This window comes from Salmo trutta, chromosome 36 (assembly GCF_901001165.1).
Source record: "Salmo trutta chromosome 36, fSalTru1.1, whole genome shotgun sequence".
In the NCBI taxonomy this organism is placed as follows: Eukaryota; Metazoa; Chordata; class Actinopteri; order Salmoniformes; family Salmonidae; genus Salmo; species Salmo trutta.
In genome coordinates this window covers 7,977,737-7,995,004 of record NC_042992.1, presented here as the reverse complement: position 1 = coordinate 7,995,004, position 17,268 = coordinate 7,977,737, and the positions used below count along the sequence as shown (strand labels likewise).

Here is a 17,268-nt window from a genome sequence, read left to right as displayed (position 1 = left end):
ATATATATATATATATATATACACAGTAGTAATATATATAAGGTAGTAATATATATATAAATATATATATATATATATATACATACAGTAGTAATATATATACAGTAGTAATATATATATACGGTAGTAATATATATATATATATATATATATATATATATATATATATATACAGTAGTAATAAATATACAGTTGGAAATATACATACAGTACTAATATACATACGGTAATAATATATATAAGGTAGTAATATATATACAGTAGTAATATATATATATATATATATATATATATATATATATATATATATATATATATATATATATATATATATATACGGTAGTAATATATATACACGGTAGTAATTTATATACGGTAGTAATACATATACAGTAGTAATATATATATATATATATAAATATATATACAGTAGTAATATATATATATATATATATATATATATATATATATATATATATATATATATATACGGTAGTAATATATATACACGGTAGTAATTTATATACGGTAGTAATATATATACAGTAGTAATATATATACACAGTAGTAACATATATATATATATATACGGTAGTAATATATATACACGGTAGTAATTTATATACGGTAGTAATATATATACAGTAGTAATATATATACACAGTAGTAACATATATATATATATACGGTAGTAATATATATACACGGTAGTAATTTATATACGGTAGTAATATATATACAGTAGTAATATATATACACAGTAGTAACATATATATATATATATTTATGGTAGTAATATATATACAGTAGTAATATACATACGTAGTAATATATTTACAGTAGTAATATATATACACAGTAATAACATATATATATATATTTATGGTAGTAATATATATACAGTAGTAATATACATACGTAGTAATATATATACAGTAGTAATATATATACAGTAGTAATATATATACACAGTAGTAACATATATATATATATATGTATATGGTAGTAATATATATACAGTAGTAATATACATACGTAGTAATATATATACAGTAGTAATATATATACACAGTAGTAACATATATATATATATATATATGTATATGGTAGTAATATATATACAGTAGTAATATACATACGTAGTAATATATATACAGTAGTAATATATATACGGTTTGTAAGCACCTCTAAATAACTTACAGATACAGTACAGATACCCACAGTTAGCATGCCTAATTAGATGTATTTATTTTACAGTCACCAAATGACTTTCAACTTTCATTACGGTTTAAATAAATCCTCATAGACTCTGACAAACATTACGATATTAATACAAATAAATAGTGAATTATATAAAAACACATACTAGATCAATATAGAGACTTTCCTACGACCAGTTTCACAGTAAACATAATAAAAAATATCCATCTTTCTGGTGACCTAAGTTTCTATAATAATTGATCATGTGTTATAATAGTCATACACACATTTACCCACACAAACACTAATACAGGAACAGGAACTAATACAGGAACAGGAACTAATACAGGAACAGGAACTAATACAGGAACAGGAACTAATACAGGAACAGGAACTAATACAAGAACAGGAACTGATACAGGAACAGGAACTAATACACACACACACTAACTAATACAAGAACAGGAACTGATACAGGAACAGGAATTAATACAAAAAAGGAACAAATGTAGAAAAATAAACTAATACAGGAACAGGAACTAATACAGGAAGAGGAACTAATACAGGCAGAGTAACTAATACAGGAACAGGAACTAATACAGCAAGAGGAACTTATACAGGAACAGGAACTAATACAGGAAGAGGAACTAATACAGGAAGAGGAACTAATACAGGAAGAAGAACTAATTCAGGAAGAGGAACTAATACAGGAACAGCAACTAATACAGGAAGAGGAACTAATACAGGAAGAGGAACTAATACAGGAAGAGGAACTAATACAGTAAGATGAACTAATACAGGAACAGGAAGTAATACAGGCAGAGTAACTAATACAGGAACAGGAACTAATACAGGAAAAGGAACTAATACAGTAAGAGGAACTAATACAGGAACAGGGCATGTACTCACATGCACACAGTTATTGAATACACTTCCAGCACCACTCCATTGGTAAACAATACTTTTCTATTGTATTTCTAACAGTGCAACTGTGCTGTAAGGACTAGCCAGGATCAAGAAAGACCTTGGAGAGTACACATCTCAAATAGCATTTCAATGGCTTTAGACTCCATCGATGAGTGGTGGTATTTCATTCAGCATAGGAAGACGTTCCAAAAGTCTCTAAACTAGTCAAGAGTTGACACATACGGTATCTTCAATCCAAACTCACTAGTTAGAGGAATAATCAGCAAGTGGGTTGAAAAATATCGTTAGTACATATTATCGTAGTATAAATCAGTTTGAAAAATAAAGCACCATCTTTTCTGGACAGAAGACACTTTCTCAATTTATCTCTCTCTCTCTCTCTCTCTCTCTCTCTCTCTCTCTCTCTCTCTCTCTCTCTCCCTCTCTCCCTCTCTCCCTCTCTCCCTCTCTCCCTCTCTCCCTCCCTCCCTCCCTCCCTCCCTCCCGTAAGAGGGGCAGGCAGTGGGCAGTGATTGTTAGGACACGTGGGTTTGATTTAAAGCAAGAAGAGGAGGAAGTGGCAGGCCACCATCAACAGTAGTGAAATGCTTTTTGGTTACCAGTAGTGATGTCTGTCAGGTAAACAAGTACACCAAGTATGCCATCTCTGCATCCCAAATGGCACCTTATTCCATATTTAGTGCCCTACTTTTCAAAAGTAGGGCACTATATAGAGAATAGGGTGCTATTTGGAATGCAGACCTTGCCTTTATGAGTGCAACAACAGCAACATGAGCACCCTATGGTGAGGATAGCAACAAGTCATGGGCTCTTCTCTTAAATACAACCTGAGTGTCCCGTCTATCCTGTCTATCCTGTCTATCCTGACTGTCCTGTCTATCCTATCTGTCCCGTCTATCCTCTCTGTCCTGTCTATCCTGTCTGTCCTGTCTATCCTGTCTATCCTGTCTGTCCTGTCTATCCTGTCTATCCTGTCTGTCCCGTCTATCCTGTCTGTCCTGTCTATCCTGTCTATCCTGTCTGTCCCATCTATCCTCTCTGTCCTGTCTATCCTGTCTGTCCTGTCTATCCTGTCTATCCTGTCTGTCCTGTCTATCCCGTCTATCCTGTCTGTCCTGTCTATCCCGTCTATCCTGTCTGTCCTGTCTATCCTGTCTATCCTGTCTGTCCTGTCTATCCCGTCTGTCCTGTCTATCCCGTCTGTTCCGTCTATCCTCTCTGTCCTGTCTATCCCGTCTGTCCTGTCTATCCTGTCTATCCTGTCTGTCCTGTCTATCCCGTCTATCCTCTCTGTCCTGTCTATCCCGTCTATCCTGTCTGTCCCACCTATCCCGTCTGTCCTGTCTATCCCGTCTGTCCTGTCTATCCCGTCTATCCTATCTGTCCTGTCTATCTCACCTATCCTGTCTGTCCTGTCTATCTCACCTATCCTGTCTGTCCTGTCTATCCTGTCTGTCCCGTCTATCCTGTCTATCCTGTCTGTCCTGTCTATCCCACCTATCCTGTCTATCTCACCTATCCTGTCTGTCCTGTCTATCCCGTCTATCCCGTCTATCCTGTCTGTCCCTTCTATCCCGTCTATCCCGTCTGTCTCGTCTGTCCTTCCTGCTCATGCCTAGAAAAACATCAACATAAACGAGAGCCGATGCAGCTCAGTGGCAGACAAACAGTAGCTCTCTCCTGTAGCGTCTCAGAGCTGGAGTACTGATCTAGGGTCAGTTTTGATTTTTTAAATCATAATGAATAAGAAAGAGGAGGGACCTGATCCAAGATCAGCAATACAGATCTCACAGGCTGTTGGAGAGACGGCTGGCCATAGATTTAAATAATCTTGTGCCATACAGCAGAGCTGTCCAGGAGACACTGCACTATACTGATTGATTGAAACACTAAGGGATGAATGGTAACTTCCACTTAAAGGAAAATTCCACCACAAAAAAACGGGAGACTAAGGGAAAAATTTGATTTAAAGGAAAACTCCACCCAAAAACTATCTTTTGGTATTGTTGATATAGTCCCAAAATGTTTTGCATGTCAGCAATCAAGTTTTCAAGATATATAACTTTCAAAACACAGAAATACAGCCGCTATTATGCATTTTGCATCGTATGACGTCAACTTAAGTGTAAGTTTAAGATTCTGTGGACAGAGGGAGAAAATAAACAGTAATCACACGGCTAAACACAAGCAGTGAAGTATGGCAAACAAAGTTTGTTATTAACACTGGATGTCTTTTGTTTTCTTTTCAACATGGAATATTGTAAGTAAAAGTTGTAGAACATCCTTGAAGTCAGGATATAAGTCTCTGGTGACAAGGGCGCTAGGCCAAATACAGCTCTCAACACTTCCTGTAAAAAAGTGCTGGCAAGGACAATTACGCCATTGTCCTCAATACAAAATAACCTGGTAATTCACTCAGTGTAATGTTCAATAGGGGTTTGTGTCCGTCTGTCTTTGTGTGTTGGAGTCAGATGAAGGAACAGAGAGGAACAGAGAATAGAAGACAGAGGGGAGGCAAAAGAGGGTAAAACTGGAGAATTCTGTCTCTGTCCTTAAACAAGGCTACTTGACTGGGTGGTTCAGTTCAGTAGAGGGCTCTCTCTCTCCACCGGACCGGCCAGTCAGATAAACACCAGCCAACACAGAGTGAGAAACATGACCAGCATTCCAGACAGGAGGGAGAAGGAGACATGGGACGGTTGGAGCTGGAGCATGGCTGGGTACAGCTGGCAAGCTGAGGGCCCCCCTGCCCTGTCCTCCTCCTCCTCCTTTTCCTCAGGCATGTCGATAGAGACCCTCAGAGTGTTCCCCGGGCCCCGAGCCTCCTCCTCATCAGAACTATAATCTTCTTCCTCCTGTAGATAGTGGTGTCTGAGGAGCGGAGGTCCCCCGGGGAGCGAGGAGGCCTGCTGTTGCTGTCTCAGTAATTTTACCTGGTATTCAAACAGAGGACGCTTCCCACGCTGTGTTCAGCAACGGGAGACCAAGAGAGAGAAAACAATGAACAGACATGTGGGGGAATGGCCAACAGACAGGCAGGGAGTAGGGGAGGATGGGAAGGGACAGGGGGACAAGGGGAGGGAGGTGGAGGAGAAGGGACAGGGGGACAAGGGGAGGGAGGTGGAGGAGGAGGAGAAGGGACAGGGGGACAAGGGGAGGGAGGTGGAGGAGAAGGGACAGGGGGACAAGGGGAGGGAGGTGGAGGGGGGGACAGGGGGACAAGGGGAGGGAGGTGGAGGAGGGGGGGACAAGGGGAGGGAGGTGGAGGAGAAGGGACAGGGGGACAAGGGGAGGGAGGTGGAGGGGGGGACAAGGGGACAAAGGGAGGGAGGTGGAGGAGGAGGGACAAGTGGAGGGAGGTGGAGGAGGAGGAGGAGGGGATGGGACAAGGAGTGGGGTAGGGAGTGGGGTAGGGAGTGGGGTAGGGAGTGGGGTAGGAGGGGGAAGGAGGGAGGTGGAGGAGCAGGAGAGTGGTGGTATGTGATGTTGTAATGAAATGATCTACTATTGAAGTGAGGTCAGAAGGGGAGGTCAAGTTGTCTTCAGTTTATTTAATACAGTTCTCTCTGGAAGTACTGTCTGACCTTTGATAGTAGTGAGTGGTAGGTCCCATCACTGAGCTTCAGCCTGACTCAGGATCTCCGGCTCTAGGCAATGAGGGTTAGGGTCCAGGGTGGTCTGACCAGGCCGGACCAACCTCCAGGGCAGTGGTGGTAGCAGCAGTTCTGGGACTGGAGAGTTTTTATGGGGTTCTGCTCCTCCATGGCTGGGGTTAGATTGGATGGCTGGGGTTAGATTGAATGGCCGGGGTTAGATTGGATGGCTGGGGTTAGATTGGATGGCTGAGGTTAGGTTGGGTGGCTGGGGTTAGATTGGATGGCTGGGGTTAGATTGAATGGCTGGGGTTAGATTGGATGGCTGGGGTTAGATTGGATGGCTGGGGTTAGATTGGATGGCTGGGGTTAGATTGGGTGGCTGGGGTTAGATTGGATGGCTGGGGTTAGATTGGATGGCTGGGGTTAGATTGGATGGCTGAGGTTAGGTTGGATGGCTGGGGTTAGATTGGATGGCTGGGGTTAGATTGGGTGGCTGGGGTTAGATTGGGTGGCTGGGGTTAGATTGGATGGCTGGGGTTAGATTGGATGGCTGGGGTTAGATTGGATGGCTGGGGTTAGGTTGGGTGGCTGGGGTTAGATTGGATGGCTGGGTTTAGATTGGATGGCTGGGGTTAGATTGGGTGGCTGGGGTTAGATTGGATGGCTGGGGTTAGATTGGATGGCTGGGGTTAGATTGGGTGGCTGGGGTTAGATTGGATGGCTGGGGTTAGATTGGATAAAGGCATTCTCTGGCAGGTAAAATGCTAGCTAGTGCAAACTGTTTGTTTGGCAGTGCAACGTCTTGGATCAGACACCGTTAAGGGAAAACCACCATAGAAACTGGCTTGGTGCAGGTTGGCTAGACCACAGTGTGATCTACTCCTCACTGAATCTTATATAGTCAGTCAGTCAACAAGCCTGCCTTAAAGAGATGAGCTTATCAAATGCATTGAGGTCTATCGAGACTTGGGAAGCTCATATTTGGGATTTGTTGGTAATGTGTTCATGAAGGCAAGACTGCTTGTCAAATCACCAGACTAGTGTATTATTCTAGAATGGTGTATTTTTTCAGTGATCTTTTAGAAAAACCTGTTAACGATGATCATATCTATTCAGAGGCCTATCGCATAAACATGCCCAGACTCAATACAGATTGAAAGTTTTTTGGGGGTAAAAGTTTAGCCATGTTCTGATGGGAGTGCTTATTATTCTGTAGGAGTCTTCAGGTACATAGACAGGACATGAGAAGGGTCTGGGCTAGGCAGAATACCCAGGGAGCTGGAGGTAGCTTCAAGTCTGGGAGTAAAACTGTATTTTCAGCCCCATGGCAGTAGAGGAGCGAGGGGAAGGGAGCGGTGATGCTTGGCGACCCAAAGCCTGAACACCTCTCTGGGTCTCCGGATCCTCCTCAGGAGAAGGGGGTGGCGGTGGAGGAGGAGGTGGAGGATACGGAGGAGGAGGAGGGAGTGGATATGACTGTGAGGCAGGGCAGGAGAAGGGGGAAGATGAGGATGAGGAAGAGGAGGAAGAGGAGAAACATGAAGAAGAGGAGGAGGAAGATGAGGAGGAGGATGAAGAGGGGGAGGAGGAGGAGGAGGAAGATGAAGAAGAGGAGGAGGAGGAAGAGGAGGAGGGAGAGGAAGAAGAGGGAGAGGAAGAAGAAGAGGAGGAGGAAGAGGAGGAGGAAGAGGAGGGAGAGGAGGAAGAAGGAGGAGGGAGAGGAAGAAGAGGAAGAGGAAGAGGAGGAGGAAGAGGAGGAGGAAGAGGAGGGAGAGGAAGAAGAAGGAGGAGGGAGAGGAAGAAGAGGAGGAGGAGGAAGAGGAGGAGGAAGAAGAGTAGGAGGAGGAAGAGGAGGAGGAAGAGGAAGAAGAGTAGGAGGAAGGGGAGGAGGAAATTAAGAGACGACACATATGAGGGAGGAGACAGAGAGAACATAAAACAACCAATGAGGGCGAGATACAGGTCAGTATGGAGGAGAGACAATGAAATGAGTAGGAGGAGGAGGGGGTCAGTTCTTTGTTGTTGTTGTCGCTGTTTGTTTTTTGGTTGTTTGCGTGTTTTGTTTTTTGTTCTTCAGTCTCTCATCACTACGTCAAGACACCACCATCATCATCATCACCATCATCATCACAGAGTCATGCAGCTTCACTACTATCGGGTCAAACCCAGCCATGCGATTTGATTGGCAGATCAAAGCAGGAAGACAAAGCTGGCAGCAGCCAATCATGGAGCGGAGGCAGTGGTGAGAGAGCGCGGTCCTGTGGGTGAAGATAGCCAGCTGATTCTCTTGCCTTGCTTTAGGTCACGGCCACACAGACTCCATACAGCAGCCATACACAGACTCCATACAGCAGCCATACACAGCGTCCATACAGCAGCCATACACAGACTCCATACAGCAGCCATACACAGCGTCCATACAGCAGCCATACACAGCGTCCATACAGCAGCCATACACAGACTCCATACAGCAGCCATACACAGCGTCCATACAGCAGCCATACACAGCGTCCATACAGCAGCCATACACAGCGTCCATACAGCAGCCATACACAGCGTCCATACAGCAGACATACACAGCGTCCATACAGCAGCCATACACAGACTCCATACAGCAGCCATACACAGCGTCCATACAGCAACCATACACAGACTCCATACAGCAGCCATACACAGCGTCCATACAGCAGCCATACACAGCGTCCATACAGCAGCCATACACAGCGTCCATACAGCAGCCATACACAGCGTCCATACAGCAGCCATACACAGCCTCCATACAGCAGCCATACACAGCGTCCATACAGCAGCCATACACAGCCTCCATACAGCAGCCATACACAGCGTCCATACAGCAGCCATACACAGCGTCCATACAGCAGCCATACACAGCGTCCATACAGCAGCCATACACAGCGTCCATACAGCAGCCATACACAGCGTCCATACAGCAGCCATACACAGCGTCCATACAGCAGCCATACACAGACTCCATACAGCAGCCATACACAGCGTCCATACAGCAGCCATACACAGCGTCCATACAGCAACCATACACAGACTCCATACAGCAGCCATACACAGCGTCCATACAGCAGCCATACACAGCGTCCATACAGCAGCCATACACAGACTCCATACAGCAGCCATACACAGCGTCCATACAGCAGCCATACACAGCGTCCATACAGCAGCCATACACAGCGTCCATACAGCAGCCATACACAGCGTCCATACAGCAGCCATACACAGCGTCCATACAGCAGCCATACACAGCGTCCATACAGCAGCCATACACAGCGTCCATACAGCAGCCATACACAGCGTCCATACAGCAGCCATACACAGCGTCCATACAGCAGCCATACACAGCGTCCATACAGCAGCCATACACAGCGTCCATACAGCAGCCATACACAGCATCCATACAGCAGCCATACACAGCGTCCATACAGCAGCCATACACAGCGTCCATACAGCAGCCATACACAGCGTCCATACAGCAGCCATACACAGCGTCCATACAGCAGCCATACACAGCGTCCATACAGCAGCCATACACAGCGTGGTCTGTTCTTTATTGTTAGCTGGTAAAGAACCGCCAGCTAATGTTCTCTTACTGCAGCTCAGCCCAGGTCAGCTCAGCCCAACACAGATCAGCCCAACACAGCTCAGCCCAACACAGATCAGCCCAACACAGCTCAGCCCAACACAGCTCAGCTCAGCCCAGCATATCCCAGCCCCTGTACGGCCAGTAAGGACTGAATTAGAGTACCTTTATCTCTGATACCCCACCAACTACTCTGTATGCAGGTGATACGGAGGCCGTCCTCACCTGCACACACACACACACACACACACACACACACACACACACACACACACACACACACACACACACACACACACACACACACACACACACACACACACACACACAGAGAGAGAAAGAGACTCCAAGAGCATGTCCACTGTACACACTGAGATCCACAAACACAGAGAAACTGATGAACACTTGATGAAACTGAAACATTAAATTTCTACTGACTATAACCCTGAACACAGTACATCCTTAGGGAATGAAAAATCCTCTATATCTCTCTACCAACTATGAGGAAACGAAATATAAAACATATTTCAAATGAACACAGCGCCCCTGCAATGTGGGTCAGCTGACTGCCATTCTCTAGAAACTGGACATTGACTTGTGTCAAAAAACAACAATTGAGATGATTGCATGGTCTAGATTAGTGACTAGACATTGATTTGTGTCAAAAACAACAACTGAGATGATTGCATGGTCTAGATTAGTGACTAGACATTGATTTGTGTCAAAAACAACAACTGAGATGATTGCATGGTCTAGATTAGTGACTAGACATTGATTTGTGGTAAAAACAACAACAGATGACATGAGAAAAGACCACAGTAAACGCTACTGGGACTAATGACTAATGTGCAATCCAAAGTAACAATTAGAAAACAACAAAGCACTAAAATTTGCTCAAAAGAAAGTCAAAACATCTTCAATTGAAAATGAAAGCACATGAACAGAACCTTCCTTATGGGTAAACTTGTGCCAGCAAATGCAAAAAGAGAGTCAAAAGTACCATATTTCACTTCAAAACATCCCATTGTTGTCAGGAATCCTGGTGGTGCTATGAGTGGGACTAGAGAGAATAAAGGCCTCTGTCTCTCTGAGTACCATGGGCTACTATGTCTCTCTGTCTCTCTGTTCTGTACCAAGACTGCTCGTTCTGTTGTTCTGTTGACTCTATAGAAATATAATCATCTCTAGAAGGGCCTTTGAGCCCTTAACCGTGGCAATTTGACTAGTAAACTCATTGGTACACTCGCCAGGTCACCCATTTTGGCATTATTGACTTGAATGGGAAGGCCCGTTCTATTCATTTTAGTTCTGTTGGTGTTGACTCACCCCGTCAGCGCCTGGCTGCAGCTGTCCGTTGATGCTGGCCGTGCGGAAAGGTGAGTGGGTGGACAGGCGTTTGTCCCACTCGCTCTGCCGCGGCTCCGGAACAGACTCCATGAAGCTTCTCTTCAGCTCACTGATACTGGTGTGGTGACGCATGATCTCTGCCTGGGTCTTATCCAGGTCCTGGGAGGAGGGAGAGGGGGGAGGGACAGAGAGGGGGGAGGGAGAGTAGGAGGGGTGGAGAGATGGGGGAGGGACAGGGGAGGGAGGGCGAGACAGAGGGGTATGGGATGAGCGAGAAAGAGAGAGAGTGGGAGGTGGACAGGGGGTATGGCGGGGAGAGGGGGGAGAGAAAGAGAGAGAAAGGAGGGGTGGAGATTGGGAGGGTGAGAAAGAAAAAGAGAGACAGGGAACAGAGGAGAAGTCCATGATAGATAAAGTAGAGACAGGGGGGATAGTTTAAGAGGATAAGGGGAAGGCAGAAAGAGATAGCAAGGAAGGGCGAAAGGGTGAAGCCCCCAGATAGGAAGGGGGAAGGATGTCATTATTTGGGGTAGTGACTGGTAATGACACATTTACAAGTTTAGCAGAATGAAACATGATTGATGATTTGCTTACAATATCAAACAAAATGCAGTTGGAAGTTGGAACAGGCCTGCCCCTCTCAAAGAGGACAACCAACATGAGAACAACAGGCCTTAGTCCATCCAGACCACATGATGTCCTATAGACAAACAACATGACAACAACATGACAACAACAGGCCTTAGTCCATCCAGACCACATGATGTCCTATAGACAAACAACATGACAACAACATGACAACAACAGGTCTTAGTCCATCCAGACCAGATGATGTCCTATAGACAAACAACATGACAACAACAGGCCTTAGTCCATCCAGACCACATGATGTCCTATAGACAAACAACATGACAACAACATGACAACAACATGACAACAACAGGCCTTAGTCCATCCAGACCACATGATGTCCTATAGACAAACAACAGACAGTCCTGTGTTCTCTCCACTCTGTTCCCTCCTACGTAGATTGAACTTTAGACAATCCATCTCTGTCTAGTATCCGTGCCAATCCATACCCATGGTGCAGAAGGTGATTGAGTAATTTTCCATTACCAATCTACCACATGTTGGGATCGTGATCAGAGAGATCAAATACAACACCTATTAGATTAGATTCTCCTGGTTAATGACTATTCATAAACCACATCTGTTCTGAAGAGAATCTGCATCCCCTAGGATCTTAATTTGATCATTATTTTGTTGCTGAGAACTTTCCTGCATAGCAGGAAAAGAAAACTTTTAGGTTTAAAAAGGCGTCTTAAAGTTGGTAATTTCCACTTAAAAATGTCAGACTTGATTTGCCGTAAAACATTGTTGATCAACCCCTACAAAAAAAAAAGTCCATTAATTATAATCCACATTATAATTCACATATCCTTTTGCTGAAGCATTATTTTCCAGCTGTTGCAAACGGGCTCAAATTAAGATCCTACATCTGTATATAGAGCACAGCTTTAGACCAGGGTACATAGGGAGTCCCATAAGGCTCTGGTCAAAAGAAGTGCACTATATAGGGAATATCATGCCATTTGAAACGGAGCCAGAGAGTAGAAAGGAGCTCTGAGAGGTAGACTATGGGGAGAACATTGAAGTGTCATGTTTTCACTACAGAGCATCGGTGTGGCCCCCTGCCAGTGAACTGGTCCCATGGTAACTGAAGCCTAAAACTTTTATCTGTCTGACTCAACCTGCTCTACATACAGTGCATTCGGAAAGTATTCAGACCCCTTGACTTTTTCAACATTTTGTTACGTTACACCTTTATTCTAAAATGTTTTAAATGAGTTGTTTTCCTCATTCAATCTACACACAATAGCCCATAACGAAAAAGCGAAAACAGGTTTTGACATTTTTGCAGAAATACTTTATTTACATAAGTATTCAGACCCTTTGCTATGAGACTCGAAACTGAGTTCAGGTGCATTCTGTTTCCATTGATCATCCTTGAGATGTTTCTACAACTTGGAGTCCACCTGTGGTAAATTCAATTGATTGGACATGATTTGGAAAGGCACACACCTGTCTATATAAGATCCCAGAGTTGACAGTGCATGTCAGAGCAAAAACCAAGCCATGAGGTAGAAGGAATTGTCCGTAGAGCTCAGAGACAGGATTGTGTCAAGGCACAGATCTGGGGAAGGGTACCAAAAAATGTCTGCAGCATTGAAGGGCCCCAAGAACACAGTGGTCTCCATCATTCTTAAATGGAAGAAGTTTGGAACCACCAAGACTCTTCCTACAGCTGGCCGTCCGGCTAAACTGAACAATCGGGGTGGAAGGGCCTTGGGGGTGGTGACCAAGAACCCGATGGTCACTCTAACAGAGCTTCAAAGTTCCTCTGTGGAGATGGGAGAACCTTCCAGAAGGACAACCATCTCTGCAGCACTACACTAATCAGGTCTTTATGGTAGAGTGGCCAGACGGATGCCAGACGGATGCCACATGACAGCCCGCTTGGAGTTTGCCAAAAGGCACCTAAAGTACTCAGACCATCAGAAACAATATTCTCTGGTCTGATGAAACCAAGATTGAACTCTTCAGCCTGAATGCCAAGCGTCATGTCTGGAGGAAACCTGGCACCACTGAGGGAAACATGAACAGAGCAAAGTACAGAGAGATCCTTGATGAAAACCTGCTCCAGAGCGCTCAGGACCTCAGACTGGGTCAAATGTTCACCTTCCAACAGAACATCGACCCTAAGCACACAGCCAAGACAATGCAGGAATGGCTTCGGGACAAGTCTCAGAATGTCCTTGAGTGGCCCAGACAGAGCCCGGACTTGAACCCGATCGAACATCTCCGGAGAGATCTGATAATAGCTGTGCAGCGACGCTCCCCATCCAACCTGACAGAGTTTGAGAGGATCTGCAGAGAAGAATGAGAGAAACTCCCCAAATACAGGTGTGCCAAGCTGGTAGCGTCATACCCAAGAACACTTGAGGATGTAATCGCTGCTAAAGCTGCTTCAACAACGTACTGAGTAAAGGGGTCTGAATACTTATGTAAAATGTGATATATCATTTAAAAACATTTTTTTTTTATATACATTTGCAAACAAAAGGAGAACCGACTCACCAGAATTAAAGCACTAACGTTACCTAATAAGAACAACATCAACTGATGTCACAAAAGAGAGACTGAGTCTGCAGTGGTACAGTAGACACATTCATCCATTACCCAAGCGACTAGTGCTTTTTGAGGTCGGTTTGTTTTCAGTAAGATTATTATAAAATGGTTTTCGATTGCAATAATTCTTTTTAGACATTAAATGCACCGCATTATGTGGGTTGAATGATGTAACACAGAATAAAACAATACAAGTCCCATGATGGTAGTGGCTGTCCCATTCCTTGCGCATCACTTATTAACCAACGTTACTTTTATACAAATATTTCAGTTGTTGTTTATATTACATATGTTTTATTTGATGACTTTATTATTTCATTCCAAGTCATCATCTCATCTCTATAATGTTGGGTTCTAACTTCACTATCTTAGACTGATGTTTTATTTATTTAACCTTTATTTAACTAGGCAGTTGATTATCTTACATGTATAATAAACTCAGCAAAAAGAGAAACGTCCCTTTTTCATGACCCTGTCTTTCAAAGATAATTCGTAAAAATCCAAATAACTTCACAGATCTTCATTGTAAAGGGTTTAAACACTGTTTCCATGCTTGTTCAATGAACCATAAACAATTCATGAACATGCACCTGTGGAACGGTCGTTAAGACACTAACAGCTTACAGACGGTAGGCAATTAAGGTCACAGTTATGAAAACTTAGGACACTAGAGGCCTTTCTACTGACTCTGAAAAACACCAAAATAAAGATGCTCAGGGTCCCTGCTCATCTGCGTGAACGTGCCTTAGGCATGCTGAGCTTGTTGTCATTGCAGGCAATCTCAACGCTGTGCGTTACAGGGAAGACATCCTCCTCCCTCATGTGGTACCCTTCCTGCAGGCTCATCCTGACATGACCCTCCAGCTTGACAATGCCACCAGCCATACTGCTCGTTCTGTGTGTGATTTCCTGCAAGACAGGAATGTCAGTGTTCTGCCATGGCCAGCTAAGAGCCCGGATCTCAATCCAATTGAGCACATCTGGGACCTGTTGGATCGGAGGGTGAGGGCTAGGGCCATTCCCCCCAGAAAGTCCGGAAACTTGCAGGTGCCTTGGTGGAAGAGTGGGGTAACATCTCACAGCAAGAACTGGCAAATCTGGTGCAGTCCATGAGGAGGAGATGCACTGCACTACTTAATGCAGCTGGTGGCCACACCAGATACTGACTGTTACTATTGACCCCCCCTTTGTTCAGGGACACATTATTCCATTTCTGTTAGTCACATGTCTGTGGAACTTGTTCCGTTTATGTCTCCGTTGTTGAATCTTGTTATGTTCATACAAATATTTACACATGTTAAGTTTGTTGAAAATAAACGCAGTTGACAGTGAGAGGACGTTTCTTTTTTTTGCTGTTAATTGAAATGCATTCCAGGTGACTACCTCATGAAGCTGGTTGAGAGAATGCCAAGATTGTGCAAAGCTGTCATCAAGACAAAGGGTGGCTATTTGAAGAATCTCAAATATAAAATATATTTTGATTTGTTTAACACTTTTTTGGTTACTACATGATTCCATATGTGTTATTTCATTGTTTTGATGTCTTCACTATTATTCTACAATGTAGAAAATAGTAAAAATAAAGAAAGACTCCGGAATGAGTATGTGTTCTAAAACTTTTGACCGGTAGTGTGTTGCCCTCTGATCGGTATTGTAATCGGAACAACGTAGTCCTTTTTGAACAGACTACGGTTGATGTATCTATTTGACAAGCATTCTGAACGATAGAAATAAAGCATTTCATTGTTTACCACAGAAACTCTACTGTGGCAATTTACCAGACACTTTGTATGAATGGAAACTAATGTTGGTGTAGCCTACTGTTATTATCTCACTTGTTTCCTATTTATTTTGTCCAACAGTGTCTGATATGGTCATTTCTTACCAAGATCGGGGGTTAAACCTTCAGGCTCTGATCAGTCCCTACACCCAAAGAAGGGCACTGCGTTCATCCACCGCTGGCCTGCTCGCCTCCCTACCTCTGCGGAAGCACAGTTCCCGCTCAGCCCAGTCAAAACTGTTCGCTGCTCTGGCACCCAAATGGTGGAACAAGCTCCCTCACGACGCCAGGACAGCGGAGTCAATCACCACCTTCCGTAGACACCTGAAACCCCACCTCTTTAAGGAATACCTGGGATAGGATAAAGTAATCCTTCTAACCCTCCCCCCAAAAAAGATTTAGATGTACTATTGTAAAGTGGTTGTTCCACTGGATATCATAAGGTGAATGCACCAATTTGTAAGTCGCTCTGGATAAGAGCGTCTGCTAAATGACGTAAATGTAAATGTTAAATATCCCTGGACCGTCCATATTTGACTGTCCATATTTGACTGTCCATATTTGACCGTCCATATTTGACAGTCCATATTTGACTGTCCATATTTGACTGTCCATATTTGCCAGCAGACCAAACCGCTACATCACCCCAGGCCTCGATTGAACTACATTTTGACATTAGGATACACTTGGCACTTGTATGTCGTAGCCATAGTGGAGACCAATATTTACAACTACAGTTGATCCATTTCTGTACATCTGAATGTTGCAGTGATAGTGCCTGGGTCTATAGCGTTTGAGAGAAAATGATTTTGATAGCAACCCCCTGATCCCAATGACTTGACTGCACCCGCATGGTCAGAAAGAGAACTGCTCTTTTCAGAGAATCACAAGGCACATTTTTTTAATTTAATGATACAGCAGAAATATTCTCAGCGGCAAAAGAGTGATCAAGTTAAGGTCCAACTTCTGTATATAAACTGGGTGGTTCGAGCCCTGAATGCTGATTGGCTGACAGCCGTGGTATATCAGACTGTATACCATGGGTATGACAAAACACTTATTCTTACTGCTCTAATTACGTTGGTAACCAGTGTATAATAGCAATAAGGAACCACAGGGGTTTGTGGTATATGGCCAATATACCCCGGCTCAGGGCTGCATGCAAGCACTTCTTGTTGCGTCGTACTTTAAGAACAGCCCTTAGTCGTGGTATATTGGCCATATACCACAGCCTCTCGGGCTCTATCGCTTTTAATTATACAATGCATTGATCATCTCTGCCAAATGGAGAGAGACAGATTTACCCTTTGACCCTAGGTGACCATTTCACTGGTGGTAGTATGGTATGCATGAGGGGTGAGTGTGAGTAGGAGTCCTCTTATGCATACAACGTGGGAGTTCTCTCTCTCTCACACACACACACACACACACACACACACACACACACACACACACACACACACACACACACACACTCCCAGAAATACGCCTGCGGATACTTAGTCCTGAGCCAGTCGACAGTTATTATTGTGATGATAATCATGAATCAAAGACATGGCTGTGTCCTAAACGACACCCTATTCTCTATATCAGGGGTATTCAACTCTGACCCTACGAGG

At 43.9% G+C, this 17,268-nt stretch overlaps 1 protein-coding gene across 5 annotated transcripts in view; it reads right to left on the bottom strand.

Annotated features, from left to right (window-relative positions):
• The window catches only part of LOC115175326 (protein 4.1), a 73,014-nt gene that overhangs the window by 19,663 nt on the left and 36,083 nt on the right, over positions 1–17,268 (bottom strand). For all 5 annotated transcript variants that reach the window (XM_029734505.1, XM_029734506.1, XM_029734507.1 and 2 more), the window contains one exon: positions 10,660–10,839. In XM_029734505.1, the coding sequence (XP_029590365.1) occupies positions 10,660–10,839 (180 nt within the window). The remainder of the gene's footprint in view (positions 1–10,659; positions 10,840–17,268) is intronic.